The following is a 26,883-nucleotide window of genomic DNA, read 5'->3' as shown; positions in this document are numbered from 1 at the left end:
AGCTCTTAGCTCAGGAGACTTAGTCAGTCTCTCTTGACTAAGACACCGGTACGTAGACTGGTAGTTTTATTTGTAGTTCTGTGCAGTTAGGGTTTTGGTCCAGGCAAACAACCTTAGGGTCACAATTTTTAATCTGTTATTCAGAGTCCTGAACATGAGTCCTCCCACATCTGCTGCTCTGGTATGTGGTAGGTAGCGTCAGAATGTTTATGTTAAAAGTACTGAATCTTGGTGCATTTTGAGTGCAGGGGTGGTTTTTCAGTAGGGAATTGCACAAGCATTGTCAGAATTTTAGATTTATTTTAGACTACCTAGTTTAACTTTTGGAAAACACTGAATTGACTGGGAAGTGTAGTTTAAGGTAGCAGTTGCTATGTTCATAACTGATAGGGTGGTTGTAAATTGTACTCCTCTAATTGATGGGAGCAAGATACAAGTTTTTAAACAAATGTGAGGTTGGGGAAAAAGTTCTGCAATTGTCTTACTTTTTACCACTTTAGTAAGCAGCAGATAAGTAACTGATTGATTAGGAAGTGTCTGTTTCTGGTGAAGTTGATGACTGTAGACATTTACCTCTGCAGAATATGCTTTAAAAACTGACTTTTTTGTGACTACTACAGTTTGATGCTGCACTGTTGTTACCCGTTACTGTAACACATAAGTAGTTAATTGCCTTTATATTTCTTTTAAGCATTAGTTTTTCCAACTCTACATCCATGATGTTCAATTCTTGCCTCTGATATTTTCAGTCAATTGTATGTGAATATTAAATGCATACTACCTTTTGGTGAAAACTGACCAAGCATGTCTATTTAGAGGATTCTCATGCCATTTGACTTGTGGCATATGAATTGAAAACCCTGCAGTACCTCTGAAACAGGTTGAAAAATTAATGATGTAGCTTCATAACAGCAGCTTCTTGAAAGCAAATAAAGTAATTCATACTGAACTAAGTGGTAGGTTTTTAATTTGTTTATGTGGCTTGAATAGTAAGCTATGTTTAAAGGTTAAGGTAGGAGAGCAAGAAAGTCTTGGTTCACTTTGGCATTAACACATTTCTTTCAGGTATTGCATCTGAATTTGGAGTGCGAGGCTATCCAACAATTAAGCTGTAAGTTGATGCTTCCCACTGAATTTCTAACAGTTACCTATCCTACCACTGATTTCATGACAGTAAAAAAACAGTGTCCTCTCTGCATAAAATCCAAAACAAAAAACCTACAAAAAAGCCCTAAAACAAACCCAACCAAACAAAAATATTCCACCATCTCATTTTGACATTATTTTTGATTTCTACTGGACTGTTTTGCTTTGAAATTCAGTAATATCAAGCATCTTATTTAGAAACAGAATTCTTAAAGGCAGGTTAGCAAATTTGGAATTCATTTAACTGCTGTTTTCTATGCAACTTTGTAATAGTGTGTGTATATAATTATATATTTCAAATATATGTATTAAATTATTAAAAGGAATTTCATGCACCAATTCATTTGACACCTTTAGAGTGATTTCAGTCAGTAAGTGCATACCTAAGTCTTCCTGTTAACTTTTTGTGAGTTGCTGATTGCATTTTCTTATTTTTAATTCCCTCTCTCTTCTCTTCAGTGCACCTGAAAATCTTATGTAAATAATGTATATAGTGGTTGCTATATAGGGTGAAGTGACAGCAGTTGTTTGACAAGAGAAGTGTATGTAGATTTTTTCTTCACATAATTAAAAAAATCGATGGACGACAAAATTTATAGGAAAATACCAGTCCATAATGATATTATATGTACTTGCTCATAACACGTATAGTGTATAGTCCAGTACAAGGTCATGTTAAATAAAGGCTTAATAATTTTGAGTACTTTTTACTATGAACATACTGGGTTTGTTAGCAGGTTATTGTTTAAGCAAATAGCATTCATAATATGTAATAAACCTTGTCAAGTTAGTTTTCTCAAAAAGGCGGTAGAGATGTTTAGCTTATTAATCATTAAGGATGAAAAACTTTATTGCCATATAGAGGCATAGAAAACTGCGTTTATGATTACTTTTTTCCTGTGAATTTCCTAAACTTATATGGATTCAAAGAAACCCTGTTACAATTAGCAAAACTTACTTGAATATTCTTATAATGCAAATGTGCTACATCCCCCATCAGCAGAGTACGGTAAACGGACCAATACTTCATGGAAGCTTAATTTGATACATAAATTCAGAAGGTTTTGCAGGTCATCTGGTACTTTTCAATTATAAAAAAGCATTAAAGAAGTTTATATGTTTGTCTTTTGCAAGGACTAATCCCTAAGCGGTATAAATGCTGAATGTTTGGGGTTTGGTTTGGGTGTGTGGGGTTTTTTGTGTGGTCATAAGCAAGTGTTCAGATGATCTGAGTGTTTACAAAGTAAATGACTGCTGTGCACTAGAAAAAAAATAATCGTAAAAGAATGTTAATTATTTTTAAAAGTCAGTAAATCAGATATTGTGTAAATAAATTTCTACTCCATAATTGTGTTGTATTGCATTATTGAGTTTTGTATTTTGCTGACCACTTCGTTTATCTGACTGTTTGAAAAATTAGCTTATTGCTTGCTAAAAGGTGACTGTAATAAACATGTGCAGATTGAGTACTTCTACATGTGCAGATATAGTTAGTTGATTTAAATTCCGGTTTTTTTTGTCTTTCCTGTTTATCTAGCTTAAAAGGTGACTTGGCATACAACTATAGAGGACCTAGAACCAAAGATGATATAATTGAATTTGCTAATAGAGTGGCAGGGTAAGTATACTCTTCTGTGAGACTTGTTCTGGTGACTTAAAACTTCTGTAAGATTTTGAGGTGGGCCAAAAATTAAATCTGTTTAAACAAGAACAAGACATTGACATGAAGTTAAAAATTATATGTACTATACATGTGGTTGCATGTGAGTCTGGTGGTGAGTGGCACTGAGAAAGTAGAGACTGGCTAGTCACAATCCCTTCTTTACAGTGCAAGAACTAAGGGCTTTTCAAGGTAGTGGAAACTATGAACAAATGAAACTCATGAAAACCAGAAACAAGAATGCTGACCTATATGTTGGCTAACAGGTAGCCAACATTACTAAGGCAGAATATGTTTAATACTCAAAAGTTATCGTAGAAATATCAGTTTAATATATGCTTATGCATCTAAAAAGTTGCAATGATTGGCAACATAAGGAAATTGCTTTTACAGAATTGTTCATCACAATTTCTGTTGGCTTTTTCTTCCTTCCCTACAACGGCCTGTGGCCTCAAAATGTTACAGTCTGTAATCTTTGGGGAGCGAAAAGAATCACATTTCTTTCCTTCATTCTTAAATATAATTAAGAAGCATTCATATAGGTACATAATATTAATTATTTTTCAGAATTCTGTAGTTTAGGAATATCAGTGATCTCTAATAATTTATCAGAATTTTGTAAGATTATTATTTTTAAGACCACATTTTCTAACTGCTGTGCTTGTATTCAGAATTTTATCTCTCAAATGATTGGGACTTTATTGCGGCTGTGGGAAGACCTTATTGTGGCCTTTCACTATATAAAGAGGGCTTATAAGAAAGATGGAGAGACTTCTTATCAGGGCCTGTACTGACAGTATAAGGGGCAATGGTTTAAACTGAAAGACGGTAGATTCAGGTTGGATGTAAGGAAGACATTTTTTGCTATAAGGGTAGTGAGGCACTGGTACAGGTTGCTCAGAGAAGCTGTGGATGCCTCATACCTGGCAGTGTTCAAAGTCAGGTTGGATGGGGCTTTGAGCAACCTGGTCTAGTGAAAGATGTCTTTGCCCACAGCAGGGGGGTTGGACCAGATGACCTTTAAGGTCCCTTCCAACCCAACCCAATCTGTGATTCTGTGGCCAGTAAATGGCATACATGTTTACATTGTAGCAGCATTTTGTACTAAGATATTAATTTCAAATTTAAGTGTGCTATTTGAGGAACATAACAAGTTTATTTGGGGGGGATTTTTAGGGTTTTTTTGCTGAAACAATAAGTTGAAAAATTAAATGAATTTGCATTGGGGAATTTAGTTTTAAAAAAAGAATGCAAAAAACTGTATGGCATTTTCTTGGAGATTTTTATTTGTTTGGGTTTTGCAGTTTGCAGAAACTGAGATTTTTCTTTCTTTTTTTCCCCTCCTCCCAGACCTCTTATCAGGCCACTTCCTAGCCAGCATATGTTCGAGCATGTGCAAAAGAGACATCGTGTACTTTTTGTGTATGTTGGTGGTGAATCTCCTTTGAAGGTTTGAAGCTTGATTAAATAAAGTTACTTCTTTTGGATATTCACAGATGTAGTTTAAAATATCTTCTAAAAGCCTGAAGGGCATGCTTGTAATAAATTCTCATCTTGTTTTATGTTTACTGAAGTGTTTTTTCAATCTTGTGTCATAACCAAATTTTCTAATTACTCTTTGAAGATAAGGTATGACACAAAACTTTCGTTTGAGGCATACTAAAAGTTCAGAAATTAAAAAAAATTGTTTGTATTTTTGCAGGAAAAATACATTGAAGTTGCTTCAGAACTAATAGTTTATACATACTTTTTTTCTGCCTTAGAAGATGTGCTGCCTGAGGTAAGCTGTTTCAGTTCCTACTATTGCCACAGAAATGATATAGTTCTGATATATGTAATTTTGCTGTTTTGATGGCACAGAGATGGCTTCTTACAATATATTTGGCTTTAATAAATTTCAAACTAATTACACTGTACCATTTAATTTTTTAGTCTATATGGGGAAAGAATACAAACCACATTTCAGTCATTGCTTTGTATTGGCCAAATTTTTCAGTCGTATTAATTAAATTGAACAGAAGATATGCAGAACTCAACGTGGACCGTACAACCTGCTCAAGAAGGTGGATACTTTGATTTATAGCCAGTGCAAAGCTCTTGTTGCTCTTGACAGCCCTTTCACCAACCACTTTTATAACTAGTTAGGGGGTCTGTGGCATGGAGTACAATTGGTACCCCAACAATTGGAGAAGTGAGTGAAAAGGTAAGTTATTTTCACCTTGTGCAATACAGCTAATCAAAACATTAGTCTACCCAGGGATGAACTGATCCAGTCTACTGGCTGCAGAATTCTCACATGGCTCTTTGGAGGATTCTGTAACAAGGAAATTATTTACAGTTAATCACAAGGGTGGAAAAAATTGCTACTACGGTTGTTAGTCTAACCATTGTTGCTTACGTGTTGAAAGTCAAGAGGCTTTTTCATTTATTGTTATCTCCAAGTGGGACTTAAGGCTATTCCATGCCTGATAACGCATGACTTCAAAATTAGTTTGGGATTAGCAGGGTGAGAACTAGCATAATTTATTATTTTTAGGCACCTCCATTTTCCAACATCATAAGTACAACTGGCCTCATTATAAATATTGTATTGGTAGATTTACAGAAGCCTTGTATCAAAAGCTACCTCAATTTGAATGTTGCTATTTGCACTTCAGCCCCAGCTGAACAAGAAAAGTACTCTTCACTCGTGCAGTGGAAAGAGTGTAAAAGGCTGGAACTCTTTGAGATTCTGTGATTACAGTGATGTAAGCAGTGAGCTGTTTTTCCCACCGAATGTAATTTCCCACAGATATCATTTAAACTGAAGTAGTGATGGTATGCAATATTCTATGGAGAGAAGCAAAAACGTTATGAAATCACTGGTTGCTAGTTGTAATGAGGCTTTGCATGACAGTATTCACTGTTAGGCTCTGTTTTGTCACCTTAGGTAATCTTGTTCCAAGCTTCAAGCATCTTTTGCAAGCCATAAGCTGTACATCGACTGATTTGCCCTTTAAAGCTGCTAAACTATGTTTTGGGCCAATAAGAGAATAAAACGTCACATAGAATTACCACCTTCTTGCTCATTCATACGAGCTGTTACATTATAAACCTACTGCTTTTACATTTATTTCTAAGGAAGATAATGCGGAATGATTACAGAAGGCATGTCCTTTGGAAAAGCAGTCATGATACCATTCTTATGTTTCCCAAACATATCAGTAAATTAGTCAATTCAGCCAACATCATCATCAAAACTAAGCTCATGATATGGTCCTTCCTTAACTGCAAATGCTATTAGAATTTTAACTTAGAATGGTAGCAAGCAGTAAGGAGTAGATGCAGTATTTCTTTTGTGATAGTTTACTGAAAACGTGAGCTGAATAAGATTCTTTTAAGTTCCAACGGAAAGGTTTTTACACCTTGTATTTTTTTTGAGTATGTTGCTGACCATCCTAAATATCATGTTTAGGATTCATTGTTCTTTTTTGTTCATTGTTCTTTTTGCCTAAATTAGGGCTATTTGCAGCTCTGCCTGCTGAAGCTGTGTCTTTATATTCCCATCAGCCTGAACCACAGGAAGTAGCCCAGATTTAGTGGGATGTTATCAATGTTACTATTTTACTCTATGATACTGACTGTCCATTTAATAGAAGTAATGGTATGACAGACATGCTGACAACAACACAAATTGGGAACAGAGAGCATGATTGATAAAACCCTCAAGTTATGATCTCCTATCTAAAGTTCATGTCCAGCCAATAAAATATTCTTCATGCTACTGCGGATACTAGTAAAAATCCTGCTTCATTTACACTTTGTGAGACCTACCTCTCAAAAACAGGTTTATGTTGTGTTACTTTTTAATATGTGGAAGCTGATAAATTTATTTTAGTAAATGCACACAGAAAACATTTAAATGTACTTTGAGATTTTCCCCATGGACTACATTTCCAGGTTTTAAGATTGTTTTGTTTGTTTGTTTAAAAATCTCTTAATCTTCCATGGATTAATTGAAAACTGCCTCTTTCAGTATGTGACATTGCCTGAATTGCCTGCTGTTGTGGTCTTCAAAGATGGAACTTACTTTGTTTATGATGGTAAGTGAAAGTGGACATTACCTTAAGACAAGATATTTGAAGTATATATGGAGAAACGGGAACAGTTGGGATTTTTTTGAAGGTTGTGTGGGAGTGCTGGGGAATTCCCCAATTTTATGGTAAATAATAGCTCCTTCATGAAGGAGAAGAGAAAAAAATAATTAGTTCTTATGGAACAAAATGCATTTGAGAAGGAAATGGTTTTAGCAATAGTGAAGTTGAAGTGATGATGTTTGTTCTGTGTTACCAGTAAGATGTAGCTTCTAATATTATTGCTTTGCTGACACTAATGCACTTAGAAAAGTTATCCCTTCACTCACTGTCCAAATGCATCATATACAAAATAGAAGAATTTTGCAGAAGAGTGACACATAAATGAATTTATAGTTCCAAACAGTTAATAAGATTTTCTCTAAGTGCTCTTCCTGATAGTCAGATCTCTCTCTCTTGAAGTTAACTTGTTTTTTTTTCTCCAGATGTGTACTCTGCTCAGAGATTGCCTAAAAGGGTCCAGTTTGAGCTTTTTGTGCCTTGGCAATACAGGCTGTGTACTTTCTTAGTACAGCAAACCTTCCTTCAAAAACTGTGAAGGAAGAGGAAACTGATTCTGCCTTTATTCCCAATATTAAAATTTGGAGGACCTTAACTGATACCTTTGGGTATATGTAACTTTCACATTTGTGTTACTTGGATATTGGCAACGGGAAAGGATCAGACAGCATAACCTCTCCTTGTATAACTGACAGAGCACGCTGTGCATACATAGAACAGTTGACCATTCAGTCTGTTTTTCCCTACCTGAAAGTGTCCCTCACAAAAAGATGTTACAGAGACGTGGACTGTTGTCACTGGAGTGGTTGATAGGCAATTTTAGGCTGGATAAACTACTTTAATTGGCTTGTTCAGTGTGTAAACTGTAGAATGGCCACCTGGGACTCGTAGTGTTTCATAACACCGCAGACAGCAGTACACCTGCCATTTATATAAAAAGTGTATAACCATATGTATGGATATCTATATATGAAGTGCTAGATTATACTTAGACTGTACTATAAAGCCCATGCATTGTAGTCTGTTAGATGCACCTACACACATGTACTTATATTGCATATCATGGGTTGGCTTATAGGTACACTGCTTATTTACAAAAATGTCTTGATTTAGATTGTTTTAAATGCAAGTTTTTACTTTAAGTTGAAAACATATCACTCAGATGATTATTCTGCTGTTTTCATTTCTGAGGATCAGTAGTACCACAGCAAAATACTCCAGATGGGCCATCAAGGATATTCTTTGTGATTTCATAGAATGGCTGTACTTGTCTTCCTCTTCAGTCTGTTGCCTTACCACTCACACTCCAGATAAAAATTCACTCTACAGCCTCCTTGATTTATATTTGATTTTTTTATTATTTTTTTTTAAATGGGCCTGGAGAAGGAAAGCTTTTCAAAGAGAAACACTTCTGAATTGTTTTTGCTGTGTGGCCCACATACTTTGTCCACACCTTTCGAAACAAACACAAAACCTGTAATAATCCAGCCTTCTAATTTACTTTGTAAAAATTTTACTCTTTTATAATGTACTGGAAACATTATTGTAAATCAAACAAGTTATGAAGATGCAGTATAAGAGACTGGATAAGGTTATATGTGCAACTGTTACGATTGGACAGAAATTTGAAGAGCTCACTATAATAAAAAGGTTTAGCAAAATCCGTTTTAATGCTCTGGCCTTGCCTGGTGTTTTGGTTTGGCTTTTTTCTTTGCCGTAGTAGGGGAATGGCATGCAGACCTATGGCAGGCTTTATGCTTGGAGTTGCTTGCTACAATCTTATGACAATTAATTGTTAACCTGAAGTTATTGATAATTCGCTCCATACAATAGGATTTAGCATGCATTTGTGTGTGTGTATATATGCATCATATATATGTTTATATGTATTTTTCTTTTTTACTTGTGATTAAGATCTAACTATAATGGTGTTGGTGGTATGTGTTAGAATGTGATTCTTTTCAGGTTAAAACATCTAGCACCTGAAACTAGCCTTCAGTATAACTGATTCTGAATCATGTAAATACTTGTTCATTTACATTCACAATGCTGTTAATGCATCTACTTTTTCTTGATTTCTTTCTGTTTCTTTTAAGGACTCTTACAAATACTGCTTTCTGTATCTCTTTACTTTGTTTGAAACTTGACCCCCCCTCCCCCCTTTAAAAACAGGGATTGAAACTTCTTTTCTGCACTGGGTCACAGTTATCTTCTAGAATAGTATTGCTTATCCTTGATTTGGAAAAAACAAATCATCAAATCAGCTTTTCATGCTTTGCTATAATACACTTACTTTTTGTTCAACAATTGAAAATAGCTTTAGAAGTTTTAAAACTGAAAAGAAATGTCCAGAATTGTGTGAGATCTTGTCTAACAACAATAAAAAGAAAAAAGGGAAAAAAATAGCATTTGCCTCTATAGTACTGAAATAAATAAATCTGATTGCCCACCTTACAAAAAAAATACTTAATACATGCTTTTTTCCCCTCTCTCTCTCTCTTTTTTTTTTTTTTTTTTTAAGAATATGAAGATGGTGATTTGTCATCCTGGATAAATAGAGAAAGATTCCAAGGTTATCTTAATGTAGATGGCTTTACGCTGTATGAACTTGGAGATACAGGTGAGATGCTGCTACCACTAAACTCTTTGGCATGTCTTGTACTCAATGCTAAGAAAAATGAAACAGCAGTAAGAGTGTGTTTTTTAAACCTCAAAAATTAATTAATCTCAGAGTTAAGGTAATCTTTTTTTGATGTTGGTGAGACCTGTTCTATTGACTAGAGGCTTCATCCAAAGCCTACACTAGTCCTTCCCTCACAACATAAACATTAGTATGTCTAATCCAATAGTACTCACAAAAAATTAGTAGGACTTTTAATTTAAGAGCAGCTTAGGTTTTGCATAAATTACATATTAACTCTTGGAATTTTATGACTGGATTTAGAAGTATCAAATATGGATGGGTTTAGACATGTCTTACATCTAACAGATTCAGGTATCTTTAAAGTAGATATGGTAAGGAAGGGAGGAGAGCATGTACCAAAATGGACCTGTCCTGGAATATTTTAGCTTTTCTCTAGTAAAATGTTTTGCAAGCCAGATGAAAACTCTGCAGCCAAGTGACTTGTACTGCTCTTAAGGTATACATACTCTGAAGTAGCAGAAGAAATGCTGGAAGTGTTGATTTTTCCAGGCCAGGATACCTTATAATCTATATTCCATTTCAAAAGAAAGAAGTTTATATTCAATGCAACACTGAGTTCTTTCAGGTTTTAAAGTTTATGAAACATCTAGGTTCTTACATGTTTGTGAAACTAATATTGTTACACCTACATTTTAAAAGGTTTTTTATAGAAGTGCTGTTACGAATTGTTTAAATGTAGCATATTTATTCCTGTTACATTTTTGTCTAACAATTCCTCAAATTACAAAAAAAAAATTGTTACTTTATTAATACAATGGAAAAGCCATCATTTATTTTTAAGAGCTTTATGTATAAATATACAATACCTGGAATTTACCTACATCTTCTTTTCCAGTCTAAAAAGTAGTTGTCTCCTAGTGTATTCACTAGGTAGTATCTTAGGGTGTGGAAAGAAATGGAGAAAAGTGAGAATTGAGGTATGGAAGAAGCAGGACAGGGGGAAGCTATTGCTATTTCACAAGAAAGCCTGGGAATGAATCATTGTTCTTGCCCTCAAAACTCTTCAGTATTACTTGAACAAGAGTGAATTTATTTTTTTGAGGGGAATGCTTCCTGTGGCATGGTGATAGGTAGGCATTGAGTGATAGATTGACTTGGTGGGGAGGGTTTTGAGTGAATCATGGCATCTAGAGAGACTTAACAAACTGTTCTTCTGCAGTCTAAAGGCTTTAGTTAATCCAGCTGATGACGACACTGTTAACAGATCTGCTTTCCTAACAGGAAGTGCTTGATCTGGAGAACCTTTGGCGAGCTTTCTAAACATATTTTGATCTGGTTCACCTTAGGAGGCTTTGTTTGTATTTTTTTCTTTTAGTCAGAAAAAACTTAAGAAAATGAATCCTGGAAAGATTAGTATATTCTGGTGTTTGGTCTTTAAGCTCCTCTGACAGAGGCCTGTGAACTAAGTGGTTTTTCTGATGTAATGAATTCTGGGCTCTGCCAGTAAATTTTCCATGTTTCTTCTTCCGTGAGGATAATACTCCAAATTTTCAATAGTGTGAAAAATAGTCGTTAACTGAATCCATACAATAGTGATTCAATCACTTAGAATCATCTTGTAATTGCAATTATATAATGAAGGTTTCCACAGCCTCCTATTTAGATATATGCAGATATGCAGCTTGAGTAGGGAATTCATCTGTGTTTTTCCCCTTTTAACTTTTTTCTATAGATAGGCTTTTCATAGAACGCTGGTGGTGTGGCATTAAGCCACATCTTAATTTATTTTCAGTAGCTTTAAGAAAACCACAGTTTGGTCAGCTAGAAGACGCTATTTGGTATCGAGGTTGGTTTATACTTAAAACTAATTCCTGTCCCTGGATCTGATCTTCTAGATTGGCATATTTTCCATCTGAGAATGCGTGTTTCTTTTGAAATAGTTTCAAATATTTTATTCCTTATTTTAGGAAAACTTGTGGCTATTGCAGTCATTGATGATAAAAACTCTTCAGTGGAACATACCAGGTACAAAATTGAGTATTGGTGACACTGTGGGAGAATGTGCTGGTATGATGTAGAGAACTTTGGAAGTTTCTTAAATATCAAGAAATGCTAGGTTAAATGATTGGTTTTAACTTGTGGATGTTCTCTAATTTATGACTTCAGCCTACTGAATTTACTTAATTTATGGCTCTGTTGAAACACATGTGAGTTCAATGAGATGATGGGAGTTCCTGTATCACTCTTCTGCCATGTGTTAATGAGATCACAGGAGCAAACAGTGATTGCATAGCTTTTTAAAGCTATTATGTCACCTTTTAAACATAAACAAGAGTGCTTCAGTTCAGATGACTTCGAGATGAACTTAGTAGGTATAAACAAATGACTGTTCTTCAGCTCAGTTGTATTAAAAATTAATTTAGTGATGCTTATATATTAGTTGTCTGTGGAACTTGTATTAAGAAGGGGTGTTTTCAGTTGGGCTGGAGTTTGCTGAAGAGACAGAGGAGCAAGACTTTCTTCCCCTGTCATTTTCTGATTGCATACATAATTAAACTAAGAAAATATTGTTCAAGTACTGCGTGTGCTATTTTCCTAGACCTCTGGATTTTCTTCAGAGTCACAGTGCTGCATCTTCAGAAGGCAGTAGATGAAGTGAAGCAGCCTAACTGTCTGTCTGTGTTTTTCTCTTGTTGAGACTATGTGGTAGATAGCCTTTCAACTCTTGGAAACCAAGCAAGATGAATGAGGTGGTTTTTGTTAATGGAACAGGGAATCCTTGTTGCTGATGAGGTACTATTTGCTGCTTACTGGGGAATTCTCAATGTTTATTGTTTGTATTTTGACAGAGTATATCCTGGATTATCAATGTCCCTTTTTTTTCCCCCTCCAGACTAAAATCTGTTGTTCAGGAAGTTGCTAGAGATTATCGGGATCACTTTCACAGGTAGGCACACATGGTACTATGGTGTCTTAAGTGAACTTCTGCATTAACCTTTCTAAGACAGCAGTCATTTTTTTTCTATATGAAAAATGTTATAGTGCCTGCTTTTATATTGATATACTGATATTAATAAGACTATTCCATTAATTTTTGTAGATCGTAAATTTTTGAATTATATTGCTGAGTCTGTGCTCTCATCTTCAATTATAGGAAAATATTTAAGGAAGAACTTTTGCTGAACCCCACTATTCTGTTTTCTTTTTCATCGTTCTGTTTTTCACTGCTTCTCCTACAGGGATTTCCAATTTGGCCATATGGATGGAAATGATTACATTAATAGTTTACTAATGGAGTAAGTAAATTCTTATTTGAATATTCTTTCTTCTCTTGTATTTGTTGCTAAGTATATTTAATTGAAAACAATCTTATGAAGAATTCCTGCCTTTCATGGGTAAAAAAAAAAAAGTTTCTCTCTTCAGAATTCAGCATGTAACATAGTATCAATTTGTTAAATTTAACTGCATAATTTAATGTTAAAAGTTTGGCTTACTGATAATGCTGATTGACAAAGCTTATCTTTTAGGTCTACTTTGTTAAATTAATTATTCTATTAGAACTGTGGGGTTTTTTTCCTATGTTAAATTTACAGGGCACTAGACAAATTAAAAGTTATGTCAGTTGCCTGACCCAACCCACAGGGAAGTCTGCTGCCTCCCTGGGGCCCGGGTGAGAGAGGTCACGAGGAAACTCCCCAGTCTGGTACAGCCCACCGATTACTACCCACTGGTAGTTTTGCAGGTTGGCAGCGAGGAGATAGAGCAAAGAAGCGTGAAAGGGATGAAGAAGGACTTTAAGGCGCTGGGGAGACTGATTGAGGGATCGGGTGCGCAGGTGGTGTTTTCTGCAATCCCTTCAGTGGCGGGGAGGAACACTGAAAGGAATAAGAAAGCAAACATGGTCAACGCGTGGCTCAGAGACTGGTGCCACCAGAGGAATTTTGGGTTCTTTGACCATGGGGTGGTCTCCATGGCACCGGGCCTGCTGAGTGCAGACGGTGTTCAGCTGTCCCCAAGGGGGAAAAGGATCCTTGCCCGTAAGTTGGCAAACCTCATCAGGAGGGCTTTAAACTAGACTCGAAGGGGGAAGGGGATGAAGCCAGGCTACCCAGAGGTGAGCCTAGGGGTGACATGCCATTGTCGGGGGCAAGACCGATAGCCCAGCTCAAGTGCATCTATTCCAATGCACGCAGCATGGGCGGCAAACAGGAGGAGCTGGAAGCCATCGTGCGGCGGGGCAGCTATGACGTGGTCGCCATCACAGAAACATGGTGGGACGACTCGCATGGCTGGAGTGCTGCGATGGAGGGCTATAAGCTCTTCAGGAGGGATAGGCAAGGAAGGAGAGGCGGTGGGGTGGCTCTGTACGTCAAGGAGTGCTTTGATTGTATAGAGCTGGATGATTGTCACGACGGGGTTGAATGCTTATGGGCAAGGATGAGGGGGAAGGCCAACAAGGCAGGTATCCTGCTGGGGGTCTGTTATAGACCACCCGACCAGGGCGTAGAGGCCGATGAAGCGTTCTACAAGCAACTGGCAGAAGTCTCACAGTCGCAAGCCCTTGCTCTTGTGGGGGACTTCAACTTACCGGTTGTCTGCTGGAAGTACAACACAGCTAAGAGGAAACAGTCCCAGAGGTTCCCGGAGTGCGTGGAAGATAACTTCCTGACGCAGCTGGTAAGCGAGCCTACAAGGGAAGGTGCCCTGCTTGACCTGCTGTTTACGAACAGAGAGGGTCTGGTGGGAGAAGTGAAGGTCGGAGGCCGTCTTGGGCTTAGCGACCATGAAATGATAGAGTTTTCAATTTTTAGCCAAGTAAGGAGGGGGGTCAGCAATACCGCTACCATGGACTTCCGGAGGGCAGACTTTGCCCTGTTCAGGACACTGGTCGGGAGGGTCCCTTGGGAGACGGTCCTGAAGGGCAAAGGGGCCCAGGAAGGCTGGACCTTCTTCAAGAAGGAAATCTTGAAGGCGCAGGAGCAGGCAGTGCCCATGTGCCGTAAGAAGAGCCAGCGGGGAAGACGGCCGGCCTGGCTGAACAAGGAGCTTATGCTGAGGCTCGGGGAAAAAAAGACAACTTACCACCTCTGGAAAAAGGGGCAGGCAAGTGAAGAAGAATACAAGGACCTCGTTAGGTCATGCAGGGAGGGAATTAGGAAGGCGAAAGCCCAGCTAGAGCTCAACCTGGCCACGGTCGTGAGGGACAACAAAAAAAGCTTCTATAAATACATTAACAACAAAAAGAGAGCCAAGGAGGATCTCCATCCTCTACTGGATGCGGCGGGGAACATTGTCACGAAGGATGAGGAAAAGGCTGAGGTACTTAATGCCTTCTTTGCCTCAGTCTTGAATAGCCAGACCAGGTATCCTCAGGGTATCCATCTCCCTGAGCTGGATGACAGGGATGGAGAGCAAAATAGGCTCCCCATGATCCAGGAGGAAGCAGTTAATGACCTGCTATGCCAGCTGGACACTCATAAGTCTATGGGGCCTGATGGCATCCACCCAAGGGTGCTAAGGGAGCTGGCGGAGGAGCTTGCCAAGCCGCTCTCCATCATTTATCAACAGTCCTGGTCAACGGGGGAGGTCCCGGATGACTGGAGGCTTGCCAACGTGACGCCCATCTACAAGAAGGGTCGGAAGAAGGATCCAGGGAACTACAGGCCTGTCAGCCTGACCTCGGTGCCGGGGAAGGTTATGGAGAGGCTCATCTTGAGGGTGCTCACGGGACACGTGCAGGATAACCAAGGGATCAGGCCAAGCCAGCACGGGTTCATGAAAGGCAGGTCCTGCTTGACCAACCTGATCTCCTTCTATGACCAGGTGACCCGCCTAGTGGATGAGGGGAAGGCTGTTGATGTTGTCTACCTGGACTTCAGCAAAGCCTTTGACACTGTTCCCCACAGTATTCTCCTAGAGAAGCTGGCGGCCGGTGGTTTAGACAGGTACACTCTTCGCTGGGTAAAAAACTGGCTGGATGGCTGAGCCCAGAGAGTTGTAGTGAATGGGGTGAAATCCAGCTGGCGGCCGGTCACAAGCGGAGTCCCCCAGGGCTCAGTTTTGGGACCGGTCTTGTTTAATGTCTTTATTGATGATCTGGATGAGGGGATAGAGTGCACCCTCAGGAAGTTTGCAGGCGACACCAAGTTGGGAGGGAGTGTTGATCTGCTTGAGGGTAGGAGGGCTCTGCAGAGGGATCTGGACAGGCTGGATCGATGGGCTGAGGCCAACCGGATGAAGTTCAATAAGGCCAAGTGCCGGGTTCTACACTTTGGCCACAACAACCCCATGCAGTGCTACAGGCTTGGGGATGAGTGGCTGGAAAGCTCCCCCGCAGAAAAGGACCTGGGGGTGTTGATTGATACCCGGCTGAATATGAGCCAGCAGTGTGCCCAGGTGGCCAAGAAGGCCAACGGCATCCTGGCTTGTATCAGAAATGGTGTGGCCAGCAGGAGTAGGGAGGTGATCATGCCTCTGTACTCGGCTCTGGTGAGGCCGCACCTCGAATACTGTGTTCAGTTTTGGGCCCCTCACTACAAGAAAGACATTGAGGTGCTGGAGAGTGTCCAGAGAAGGGCGACGAAGCTGGTGAGGGGTCTGGAACACAAGTCTTATGAGGAGCGGCTGAGAGAACTGGGGTTGTTTAGCCTGGAGAAGAGGAGGCTGAGGGGGGACCTTATCGCTCTCTACAATTACCTGAAAGGGGGTTGCAGAGAGGTGGGTGTTGGTCTCTTCTCCCAAGTGACAAGTGATAAGACAAGAGGAAATGGCCTCAAGTTGCGCCAGGGGAGGTTCAGGCTGGATATTAGGAAAAAGTTCTTTACTGAGAGAGTAGTGAAACATTGGAATAGGCTGCCCAGGGAGGTGGTAGAGTCACCCTCCCTGGAGGTATTCAAGGAGCGTGTGGATGTGGCATTGTGGGATGTAGCTTGATGGGCATGGTGCTGTGTGGTGTTGGGTGGGTTGGTTTTTGGTGTGTTGTGGTTGTGTGGTGTGGTGGGGTTTTTTTGTTTTTTTTTTTTTATTTGTTTGTTTGTTTGTTGGGGTTTTTTTTTTGGTTGGACTTGATGATCTTATAGGTCTTTTCCAACCTTAGTGATTCTGTGATTCTGTGATTCTGTTTGTAACAGGAAATGTAAACGGTGGTTGTGCATCATCTATGGGTTTTATTTCTGGAGAGGCACGTTTTGTTCTTGATGCATTTTTAAGACATGGATAGAAATATGCTTCTGCAGAGAAGCAGCATAAAATGCATGGAAGATGCTGTCTGCACTTGATAGTTACGTGGTACATTTTGAAATATATAAGTAGTTTAACAAGATGCTTGACATTTGCCATTATGATGATCCTTGTCTAAAAATGCCTAATTAGAGAATTAAGTTGCTTGGCATTTACAGTTGACTACTTGTTCTCCGCTGGCTTTTTGAGTGAAAGAAGGGAAGAACAGGGGTCAATATGCCAGCTCTGTAAGTTTTCCAAACCCCTTTTTTGGGGTCAAAGCATGTGTTTGTGCCCCAAAAGGTTCTAGGAGCTTCACAGGAACTCAGGAGGCACAAGGTCTGTATTTCTGTGGAATGTCTGTAGGTTAACACCTGAATACAATTAATTTAAGAACAGCTGTATCTTAATTGAAGTTAAGTGATGTGGTTGATCTATTGCTTTATAGCTGCCAAAAATGAGACCTTCCTCACTTCATTATTGCTTCTCCTGTGCAGGCTCTTATGTCTGACTGTCCGCTGAGCTGTTTCAGCCTGTTTATCTGGCAGAAATGTGTCCGCTTTTTTGGCTAGGCGAGTAGGGGAGTTATTTTGCTGATCCAGCAAAACCCTTAAATGTCTTCCCATGTATTCTGCTGAGTACCAGAACTGATGTGCAAAGAAGCAGGAAGGGGAGATGAGGTCCCTGAGAGGAAGAAAAGGAAGGGGCAGAAGACAGAACTGCCACTTACAGCTTTAGTGATCTGGTAGTAGTGGCAAGATCTGTTCAGCTGGACTGTTTAACTTAATCTGCAAAATGCCTGATTTTATAATTTGTAATATATGGGAAGTTGATGTTAAAGTACTCATAGGCTTTTAATTATTTTCTAAACAGAGTGTATATGTTTCCAGCATAAGTGGAAGGCAGCAAAATATGTTCAGTGATACAAGTAGCTGCTCTTCATGTGGCTACTTGAATAATGCGAATAAAATCATGTGGCAAGTGCTTCAGTTTTCCACTAGATGGCAGCAAGTGGAAGTAGAAAAAAGCTTCTTGAATAGTGAGAAATCTATTAGAGAATACCTTTTTACTGCGCTAGATGCACGTAGGAGCAAATTCTGTTTTTTCACAAAGGACAAAGTATTGTATAATTCATGGCGATAGTAGTAGTCCCACACAAAAGTACACTTATGAACTTGGCTGTAACTCCATTAGTAGACATTATAATTTATGTATCTCTTCAGCAGTGAATGAACATGCTTTTGTTGGATTAAAAATGGTGTAGCTAAAACTATGCACAAAAGAAGAAAACGGAATATTATGTATCTTACTGAAAGCAAAGATATGTCTTTGTGTAAGCTAAGATATATAGCATCACTGGAACGTCAACTATAGGTATGTGTAGAGTATTAATTACTCAGCTCTTGGAAGAAACATATTAAACGTGTTTTTATTAATCTCTTTATAACATATAAAATTTGTATATGGAGTTTGTCTTTCAGCTGCTCTATAACCAATTCAAAGAACCTCAGTTACCAGACTGATAAACGTAATAGAAGCACCTTTTTTCTGGGGGGGGAGGGGGGGAATCTTTTCTGCATCCAAGTAATAAAACTTGTTCTGTTTTGGCTGGGATGAGGTATTTTGGCAGAGGTTTATAACTTGTTACCAGGCACTTGCAAAAACAAGTGGCTTGGTTTGATTGCTTCCTACTTATATTTTTTGTTTGTTCCTAATAAATAGAGAATAAAAATGTCAAGGGAAAAATTGTATTTAGAGAATTTTACGTTGCAGGTTGTCACTGATGACAAAGTTTTGTTGTTTTGGGTTTTTTTAAAGTTCCTTTGAAAAGATGAAATTATTTTGTTATCTCTGTAGTTGGTCTTACATTTTCTGAGGTGCCACCATGCTTTCAACTTGAGTACTGGGAATGTGGTCTGCACCTTCAGTCTTAAAGTATTCAGCTTTCTAGGAGTTTAGAAATTGTCATATGTAAGTATTAAACTTGTTCACTTCTAGGTATGCAATTTAATTTAAATTGAAAAACAAACAAACAGAGCAAAACACCTGAAATCTGTGAGAAAATTTAGAATAATTGCTATGACTGCAAAGAAAAATGGGAATCTTGAGTAAATGCCAAACAATATTTTCATGAAACAATTGATTATGGATTGATAGCCAAGGCTAAGGCTGAAATAATCATCAATATTACATGAGTTACAAATATACATGGGTGGGGTACTATTTGACAAGAGTGAAAATGTAGAAAAACGAAGGTTTTCATTGCTTCTGCTGTGAAGGAAAGCCACCTAGTATTTAAATTCATTATTGACAGAACTGTAGAAAATTGGCAGAGAGTACGGGAGATTTTTCACCTTACTTATTTAATGTATTTTAAATCTTGCTTGTTAAACAATGTGCTTGTGTAGTATTAGATTTTCCTAAACCTGATCTAATTCTGAATTTAAGGCTACTTTGAACAGTAGATTATACTGGTTTATCTCCAGAGATAATTTCTAACCTTTTTTTCTTTTTTCTTTCTTTCTGATTCTGTGATACTAAACAATGCTTGTGTGTGTGAAGGTCAACTGCTGAGTAATAATTGTTTAAAAACTCTGTAGCTCATCTGCCATATCTAAAAGAGATGTAGTAAAACTGTGGTTGGTATGCCTTGTTCTTTTTACTTGACAGGTAGAGGTTGTTTGATAGAGCTGATCAGTTGAACCATGGCTGTATGGGATTGAATTTTTGGATTATACTTTTGCCTTTGTGCACTAAAACACTTAATGTGTTGTGCTAATAGTACATTTCAAATACAAGGTTACTATCTGTAATCCCTTCCTAGTTGGCAAGTCATAAGGTACTTGATTTGCAGTCACTATGGGTATGTAAAATGCAGTAAACTTCAATACTGTCACTGACACAGACTGAAGGAAAAAGTATTAATGAGAAACATGCTCGTACCATTCAGGTGATTCTCTTCCCCCTTCCCTCTTGCCTTTAACGAAGTGCTATAAGGAACACACATGAAGCAAAGATTAATGGATACCCTTTTAAATGATGTAGGAATTATTTGAATTGCAGTGTTTTACACAGTAGTTCTTTAAATGTCTAAGCTATGTGTTTTATGTTTCCAGTGACTTGACAATCCCTACTATTGTTGTACTCAACACCTCCAATCAGCAGTATTTTCTACCAGATAGGCACATTGAGAACACAGAAGACATGGTTCAGTTTATTAACAATATCTTGGATGGTACAGCTGAAGTAAGTCTTCATTGTGACTTGGAATATGTTGGTTGGTGTTTTATTTCCTTAGATGCTAAAATACGAAAAAAATTTGGTTACTGGGATTGTTATGCCATGTGTTTTATCTTTCTGTGCTGTCTCTCTTCCTGTCTTGGGTGCTATCAGTGAATATGTGATTCTGAATTCTTGAGGTGTGCTGTTGCTCGCTGTTCTGACTGCAGAATCTTTTGTAGAAAGCAAGCTTTTTTTTTGTTTATAGCATAATGTTAGCTGACTTCTCTTGATATTCCATTTACTGGTGTCACTGGTAAATGGAGAGCTTTTTATTCATCTCCTGGTTTGCTTTAAATGCATTTTTTTTAAATTTCTCTTCTTTATAGTGCGTAATTCAACTCTACTCTTTCTTTTGGGTGGTTAATCAATAAATCCAATAGCTTGATGAATGATAGGTTCAGATTCAAAAACCAGTGGTATATTTGCTTTTTACATTACAAACAGGCACAAGCTTACCCCTCTCTCTCTGCTCTAAAACTAAAAATGAGCTGTCTTATGTTAAAAAATAAAATTAATAAATCCATATGGAATTGATGGCTTGGACAGTTTTTTAATGTTGGGAAAACAAACTTAAGTTTGCTTATTCCCTCAGCATACTCCAAGTTGGACAGAAGGCTATATTCTGTGGATGAGGAAAGAGATCTTGGATCAGAGTTTTCATTTGTGCTTATGGGGCAAGAAGGCTTTGTGGTGAAGGGGGGCAGTGCTAACAAACCATTTGGCTGCCACCTGGGAGAAGCCTATGTTGGTTTAAGCCCCAGTTCACTGTATATTGAATACTAACTGTGTTAGCTGAATCCTGCTTCACGTTACGCCAGCAGTTTTAGGTCATCAGGTGGTGATGACAAGTAATGCTGTAGATCATTTTGTATGGGGTACTTTGGTTTACTTAATATGACAAATTGATGTAGCAACATAATATAGGTGGGTTTGCTTGCTGTTCATTATTTTACTGGCCATGCTTCCAGTTGCAAGGTGAGGGCTATTCCTGTGACTTATTTGGTGGTTCTTTGTTCTTCAATTCTCACTTTTTTAATGCTTTGTTAATTGCATTGAATTATGTTATCAACATCTATTTGACTCTATTTAAATATATCCTTCTGGTTGAAACAACAAATGAAATTGGTTTCTGTTTGTTTTTTAATTTTGAGGAAATTTGTTTGTGATACCTTGTGGTTTTTTGCCATAGTGTCTCTTAGGTCTTTCTACGTTTTGTTTGCAGTATTTCAGCTAGAATGATTAAAGGTCTATCTAAGGTTAAGGTTTGTCTAAATTCACATCTCTATATGTATGTGAGAGTGCTAATACAAGACAGACAATACAGGATGTGACTTCATTTAAGCTAAATGGTGTCTAGTTTGGCAACGTTCAGGCCCAAGAAATTGAGCAGCTGTTGAAGCATGACAGTCTTTAAAGTATACTGGTAAACAAGTAATAGGATGCAGACTTTCTGAACCACAGTGAGATTTCTCAGAAGTAAAACATTCCTCTCCTTCCTTCCTTGGGAGATGTTGGATTATTCACCTTGATTTTCTTGTTATTTTCTGTAAGGCCCTATAGGTAGCCTTCTGTGAGTCTGTTTCATCTTTGTGGACTTTCTTGTAATTCTGAGGGGTTTTGGTCAGGGTCAAGTGCTGATCAGTTGACTTCCAAAACGTAGGTTTTCTTCCCATTTTTTTCTTTGCCAGCTCAAGACAGGTGAATACTGGTCCTATTCAACAGACAAATTGCCTTTTGAGTCATATAGTTATTTTGAAGGCTCCTAAGTTAGGTGGTAATGTACGTATAGTCTGTCATTGCATAACACAATTTTTCTTTATTACGCCTTTGTGTCTTCTTGTTACTTAGTTCTTAGATTTTTCTAACTGCTTCTGTCATAATCCATAAATAGTAACCATCAGCTGCAGGAAAGTTCAGAAGATCTCTGCAATTTTATAATTGTTATATCAGGACAGTTGGTAGTTTCTGTTAGTGTTCCTCTGTGGTAAGTGAGTGGTGCCAGTCCACTGTTAAAAGTTTGCACTGATTGTTTAAAACAATTGCGAGAGAATTTTTCATGAGACTATTGAAATGTTTATCCATGCATGAGAAGTTGGAGTGTCTGGGCATCATGAGATGCAAGAATAATTACTTTTCATTTCCTTCTGAAGGGACTTAAGATTGCAAGGTCTGAAGAGTGAACTTTTGGAATCATAACTGAAAAGTGTCAGCAGTTTTGACATGGTTCCATTTGAAATTTCAGGCACAGGGTGGTGATGGACTTCTGCAACGAATCAAGAGAATAATCTATGATGCCAAGTCTACTGTAATGGTAAGTTTTATTCTTCATTAAATTAGATGGTGCCCTTGTCAATCAAGATGCAAATATTTTCAGAGGGTTTAGAAACATTTTTGTGTGTTTATATTATATATATTGTGTATATATTATAGGTATATATACCTTGGGTTTAAGCCAAAATAAGTTCTTGATTAAAGTTTTTAATAGTGTCCTAAAAAAAAAAAAGTGTTCCAGTGTCCTAGTCAACATACGTTAGTTTCTTCATTTTTCAGTCCTTTTCTATATTAGTCTGACATGTATTTTAAGGGATAGAACAGGGAGAATTCAAAATCTTTTCCTTCACCCTTTTGACATCCTTCTACTGAAATTGATAGCACTTTCACATTCTGAGATGTGTTATGGTTTCAGTCTAATTAGAGCATGAGGGGACTAAATACTGCAGTTGGTGTAGTTTTAAAGCAAATACTTTTATCATCTTTCTTATAGGTTAATTATGCTTAACAGAATTTGGTTGGGAAGATGTACACAAATCCATTTCTTCACTTGTCCTACACAAGCAAAAAACCCTGTGCTGTGTATTTAAATTGAAACTCACATGTTTCTGTGTGTGAGTGGCTTCCAAACTTCTGTGAATATGTAATATTTAGCCATCAGTTTCTGAAACCAAAAGTCCCTTGTCCTGTGCAATTAAACTATTATTCAGTAGGAAGCTGTCTAGTAACAGAATGTTTCTGCAGATCCCTTGTTACTCAAACTAATTTTTGAGACTAAGACACATATAAGAGATGAAACTGGTTGCTTCAAAGTGTTATTTTAACACTGTTAGAACAATTATTTCTCAAGCTTCAAACAATGAATAGGATATACAGTTGGCATGTTAACATTAACTATCCCAATGCAACATTGTAATATTTGAAGTTCCAAGACCTTTTTTTTATGAACTTAGAGTAGGAATTGTTAAAATGAGGACTCCTCCTCCTTTCTGGTAAGGAAAAAAAAAAAAAAAAAAAAAAAGAAAAAGAAGAAAACAAACCAAAAACAGAGTCTCTCATTTTGGATGTTTCTGGATAAGTACACAGAGCAATAAGAGGAGTAATGTGGTAATTTTTGTATAGTCACTGAACGTGGTTTTTTACTTCAAATTTGTGTTTCAACAGTCTGTGTTCAAGAGTTCACCACTTCTGGGATGCTTTCTCTTTGGGTTGCCCCTGGGGGTCATCAGCATTATGTGTTACGGAATCTGCACAGCTGATACAGATGGTGGGGTAGATGAACATGAGGCAGCTAAAAAGGAAAACTGTGATCAGGAGCTCACGGACGAAGGCAGTGAGGAAGAACAAGAGGAGGAAAGGAACAGAAGATGTACAGAACTTTCAGATGGAGAGCTTAAACAGAAAGACATAATGGAAAAGAAAAAAGACTAACTTGTTTAGCAAAAGAGTTCTCTAGAATTTCCAAATAGACTTATTTATTAAGGTAGTCATTTATTGATGATCTTCATGAAAGAGGACCTTTTTGTCTGCGTTATGGTAGTTTTGACTTGCATGTACTCAAATTTTCTCAGAAATTGACAGAAAAAAAAAAATGGATGTTCTCTTAATTGTCTTTAATAAATTAAAAAAGATAATTTAAACTGAAGGAATTTGCAGGTACATTTCTACACCATATTTTTTTAATAGTTTTGAATTGTTTATCTCCAGAACAGTGAGTTAAAGGTAATGTTACTTGACCTTAGTGTATGTGATGAAAATATACTAATATAGCCCAGCTGAAAACTCATTCATTTAAAATTAAGGCTGAAAACTAAGAAAGATTGAGAGATCTGTAAAGTCTTTCAGAGCCTGATAGCTAAAGACAACTTAAGAGTTTTCCAAGAAGTCAGTTGTTCTACCTGTTGCACATTATTTTGGAAAAAAAAACCCAAACTTCTCTATTTTCTCAAGTTAAATGTAAATTGTTAGGAAGTAGAGGACTGTTTTACCATGTAATAATATAATTATTGGCAGTCAAGAATGTTTACTTGATATAGGATGTGGGAGTTATATGCTAAATTAAGTCTTTATTAGCGCTTTAGCAGCTAAAAATACTGGAAAACTACATTGTAAACCCTTTAGAACATGATTGCCTGTTAAACTGTATTGTAGGAGTGCTTACAGAAACTTACGGTGCATATGATCTTTAAGTTTTCTGAATCCACAGTACAACTTGATAAAGGAAGATGTAAATATAAGCACCCTCTGACTACTTTGCATAACTCTCTAATGACAAGTTCTTTGAATGGTGTAAATTTGGTTTACAGTGTTTAATTCAGATTGTTATAGATCTTTGAGGTAGTTGGTGTTCATACTTTTGTTTGAGACTGTTACCTACTCTGAAGGAGGGAGTTAATGGAGCATAATATTAACATTCATAGAGATTGATCAGTATAATGCATTTTTGTTACTTGTTTAATCATAAAAGTAACCTTTAATACAACCCTTTTAGTATGAAAAGGACTAATTTGTGTCCAGGGTTAAAATCTCCAAGGATAAGCTATAAAGCAGCCTTTGGCATCAATGTCACGGAGAGTACCACAGAAATAAAACTTACATTGCTCTTCCTCTTAGTATTCATGCTGGGGTTTTTCTTTTTTTTTTTAAGGTTATATTACTGTATAATACAGATTATAATGTCCTCCTTATAAGGCAGCTTGATCACATAAGAAGTTACTATGCTATAGCACTAAATTAAGGAATTTTAAATAAAAAACATGGGTAAGCTTAAATAGATAAATTCTGTGTTTGGGTAAACCTGATGATGATATAAATCATAACCAGGGAAAATGTATTGCATCCTTTTTCCTTGTAGGAAAGAAACTTGTTTCTTCTGTTTAAGTAGCTTGGTAACAGCTGGCTTCATGTTGCAGTGCAGAGTACAGTAAGTAGATGCTTGACTTCGAAGATTTTTGTTATCAAACAGTATAAACGATATCTAAGGAGATCAGGATTTTTTTTCAGAAAAATTCCATGTCTGATTTTGAGTCCAGCCTTTTTCCTTTTGGGAGGAAAGGGAAAAAAAAAAGAGTTCATAGAATACTGAGTAGCAGGTGTCTGATATGGGTTTTTTTTTCCCCTTTTTGTTTTCTCCTTTTTCCTTCTATGAATTGCCTTTCTTTCATTTTTTGTCATTATAGCTAATTGTGCATAGTGACTTGAGTTTTCTTGCTTTTTGATTTTATTTGTTTGGCAGAATCTTTGAGGTGTAGTTTTAGCATGTATTTGGAGAGTGAGATGCTTAAAATGTGTTTAGAATTTTTTTAACATGGCGTAGAGCTCTTAAGTTGCTTAAAAAAAAAAAAATCACTTAATGACAAGCCTGTAAATTTCTTTGGATTTTAGCACAACTCAGTGCTGATATTTGAAATGTAGGACTATTAAGGCAGTAATATGTTTTCTTGATTCGCCTCTTTTCTTAAGATTTCAAATACAGATCAATTGCATATTTAATTTTGGCTCAGGCTAGAAACCTCTAGCTTTTGACTTAAAAAAAACCCTGAAGTGGTCACTGGAACACTGCTGTTCCTTCTCTGGTGTGTAAATAAAAAAAAAAAATTCTGAATTCTGCTGCACTGCTAAGAACTGTTTCAACTATGAGCCTTCATTTTTGTGTTTATTTTTGTTTGTGTTTATAATGAGTAGTAGCCAAATAACTTGCTGAGAAATCTTCTGAGATATGGACCTGTATATGATAAATACTGTGTAAGAAACAGATCCTAGTGTGATCTGTTAAAACTGTGACATTTAACTGCCAGAGTTAGGAGGGGAAAGCGTGTGTGTCAGTCACTTCTGAACTGTAATATCGATCAGATGTGTACTGAACTGTTGAAAATTAAACTTGAAATGTACTGCCATTTTCACCAAATCCTTCTCCCAGCTATATTCAACAAGACACAGGGAGAAGAAAAGCATACAAGTCATATACTGGATTTCAGAAGTGATGTGAAATTAAGGGTTTTGCGGTGGTCATGCAAGTAATCTAGAATGCTGTCTGAGAGGGGATCTGGCATTTTATTTTTTGCTTCAGTCTCTAAAGGTTTCTCAAAGCAACTTCACTGTAATAACTTTGAATTCATGAAATGATGCTGCTTTTTTAAGTCAAGTGTAAGCCTTTTGTTTTTCTGTAATAAAAACATTTTAAAAAGCTTGTTTTCCTTGCTTAATTTGCACTGTGTTAAGCTTGGGTATTACACATTGTGTAGGAAGCTGTGTTTCCTGGGACACTCATGGTAAGCAGCATACTTTAGGCCCCGAGTAACACAGTACAGAAATGCAGCTGGTAGCTTTTAAAAAGAAAAATAAGTTCATCCTGTCTGATAACTTCTCTTCAATATTTTGAAAATACTCTCTAGATGTAGGAGTTAATATTTACTTGTCATTTATTTAGTGAGCATCCTAGCAGTATAAAACGAATGCATTTCTGAAAAAGAAATTTTAAAATACTGTTTTGTTCCTTTAGCATACTCTCAAATTCTTAGAAGAGTTTC

General features: G+C 37.3%; 1 protein-coding gene across 1 annotated transcript in view; it reads left to right on the top strand.

Annotated features, from left to right (window-relative positions):
- Positions 1–26,533, top strand: part of TMX3 (thioredoxin related transmembrane protein 3) — a 33,746-nt gene extending 7,213 nt beyond the window's left edge. The window contains exons 5-15 of the mRNA XM_059836082.1: positions 1,066–1,111; positions 2,684–2,764; positions 4,157–4,256; positions 4,509–4,586; positions 6,822–6,888; positions 9,461–9,559; positions 11,551–11,608; positions 12,477–12,530; positions 19,918–20,047; positions 22,326–22,394; positions 23,519–26,533. Of these exons, the coding sequence (XP_059692065.1) occupies positions 1,066–1,111; positions 2,684–2,764; positions 4,157–4,256; positions 4,509–4,586; positions 6,822–6,888; positions 9,461–9,559; positions 11,551–11,608; positions 12,477–12,530; positions 19,918–20,047; positions 22,326–22,394; positions 23,519–23,785 (1,049 nt within the window). The 3' untranslated portion in view covers positions 23,786–26,533. The remainder of the gene's footprint in view (positions 1–1,065; positions 1,112–2,683; positions 2,765–4,156; positions 4,257–4,508; positions 4,587–6,821; positions 6,889–9,460; positions 9,560–11,550; positions 11,609–12,476; positions 12,531–19,917; positions 20,048–22,325; positions 22,395–23,518) is intronic.
- Positions 26,534–26,883: the final 350 nt, after the last annotated feature.

Source organism: Gavia stellata, chromosome 3, assembly GCF_030936135.1.
Source record: "Gavia stellata isolate bGavSte3 chromosome 3, bGavSte3.hap2, whole genome shotgun sequence".
Lineage (NCBI taxonomy): Eukaryota > Metazoa > Chordata > Aves > Gaviiformes > Gaviidae > Gavia > Gavia stellata.
This window is presented reverse-complemented; position numbering and strand designations above follow the sequence as displayed.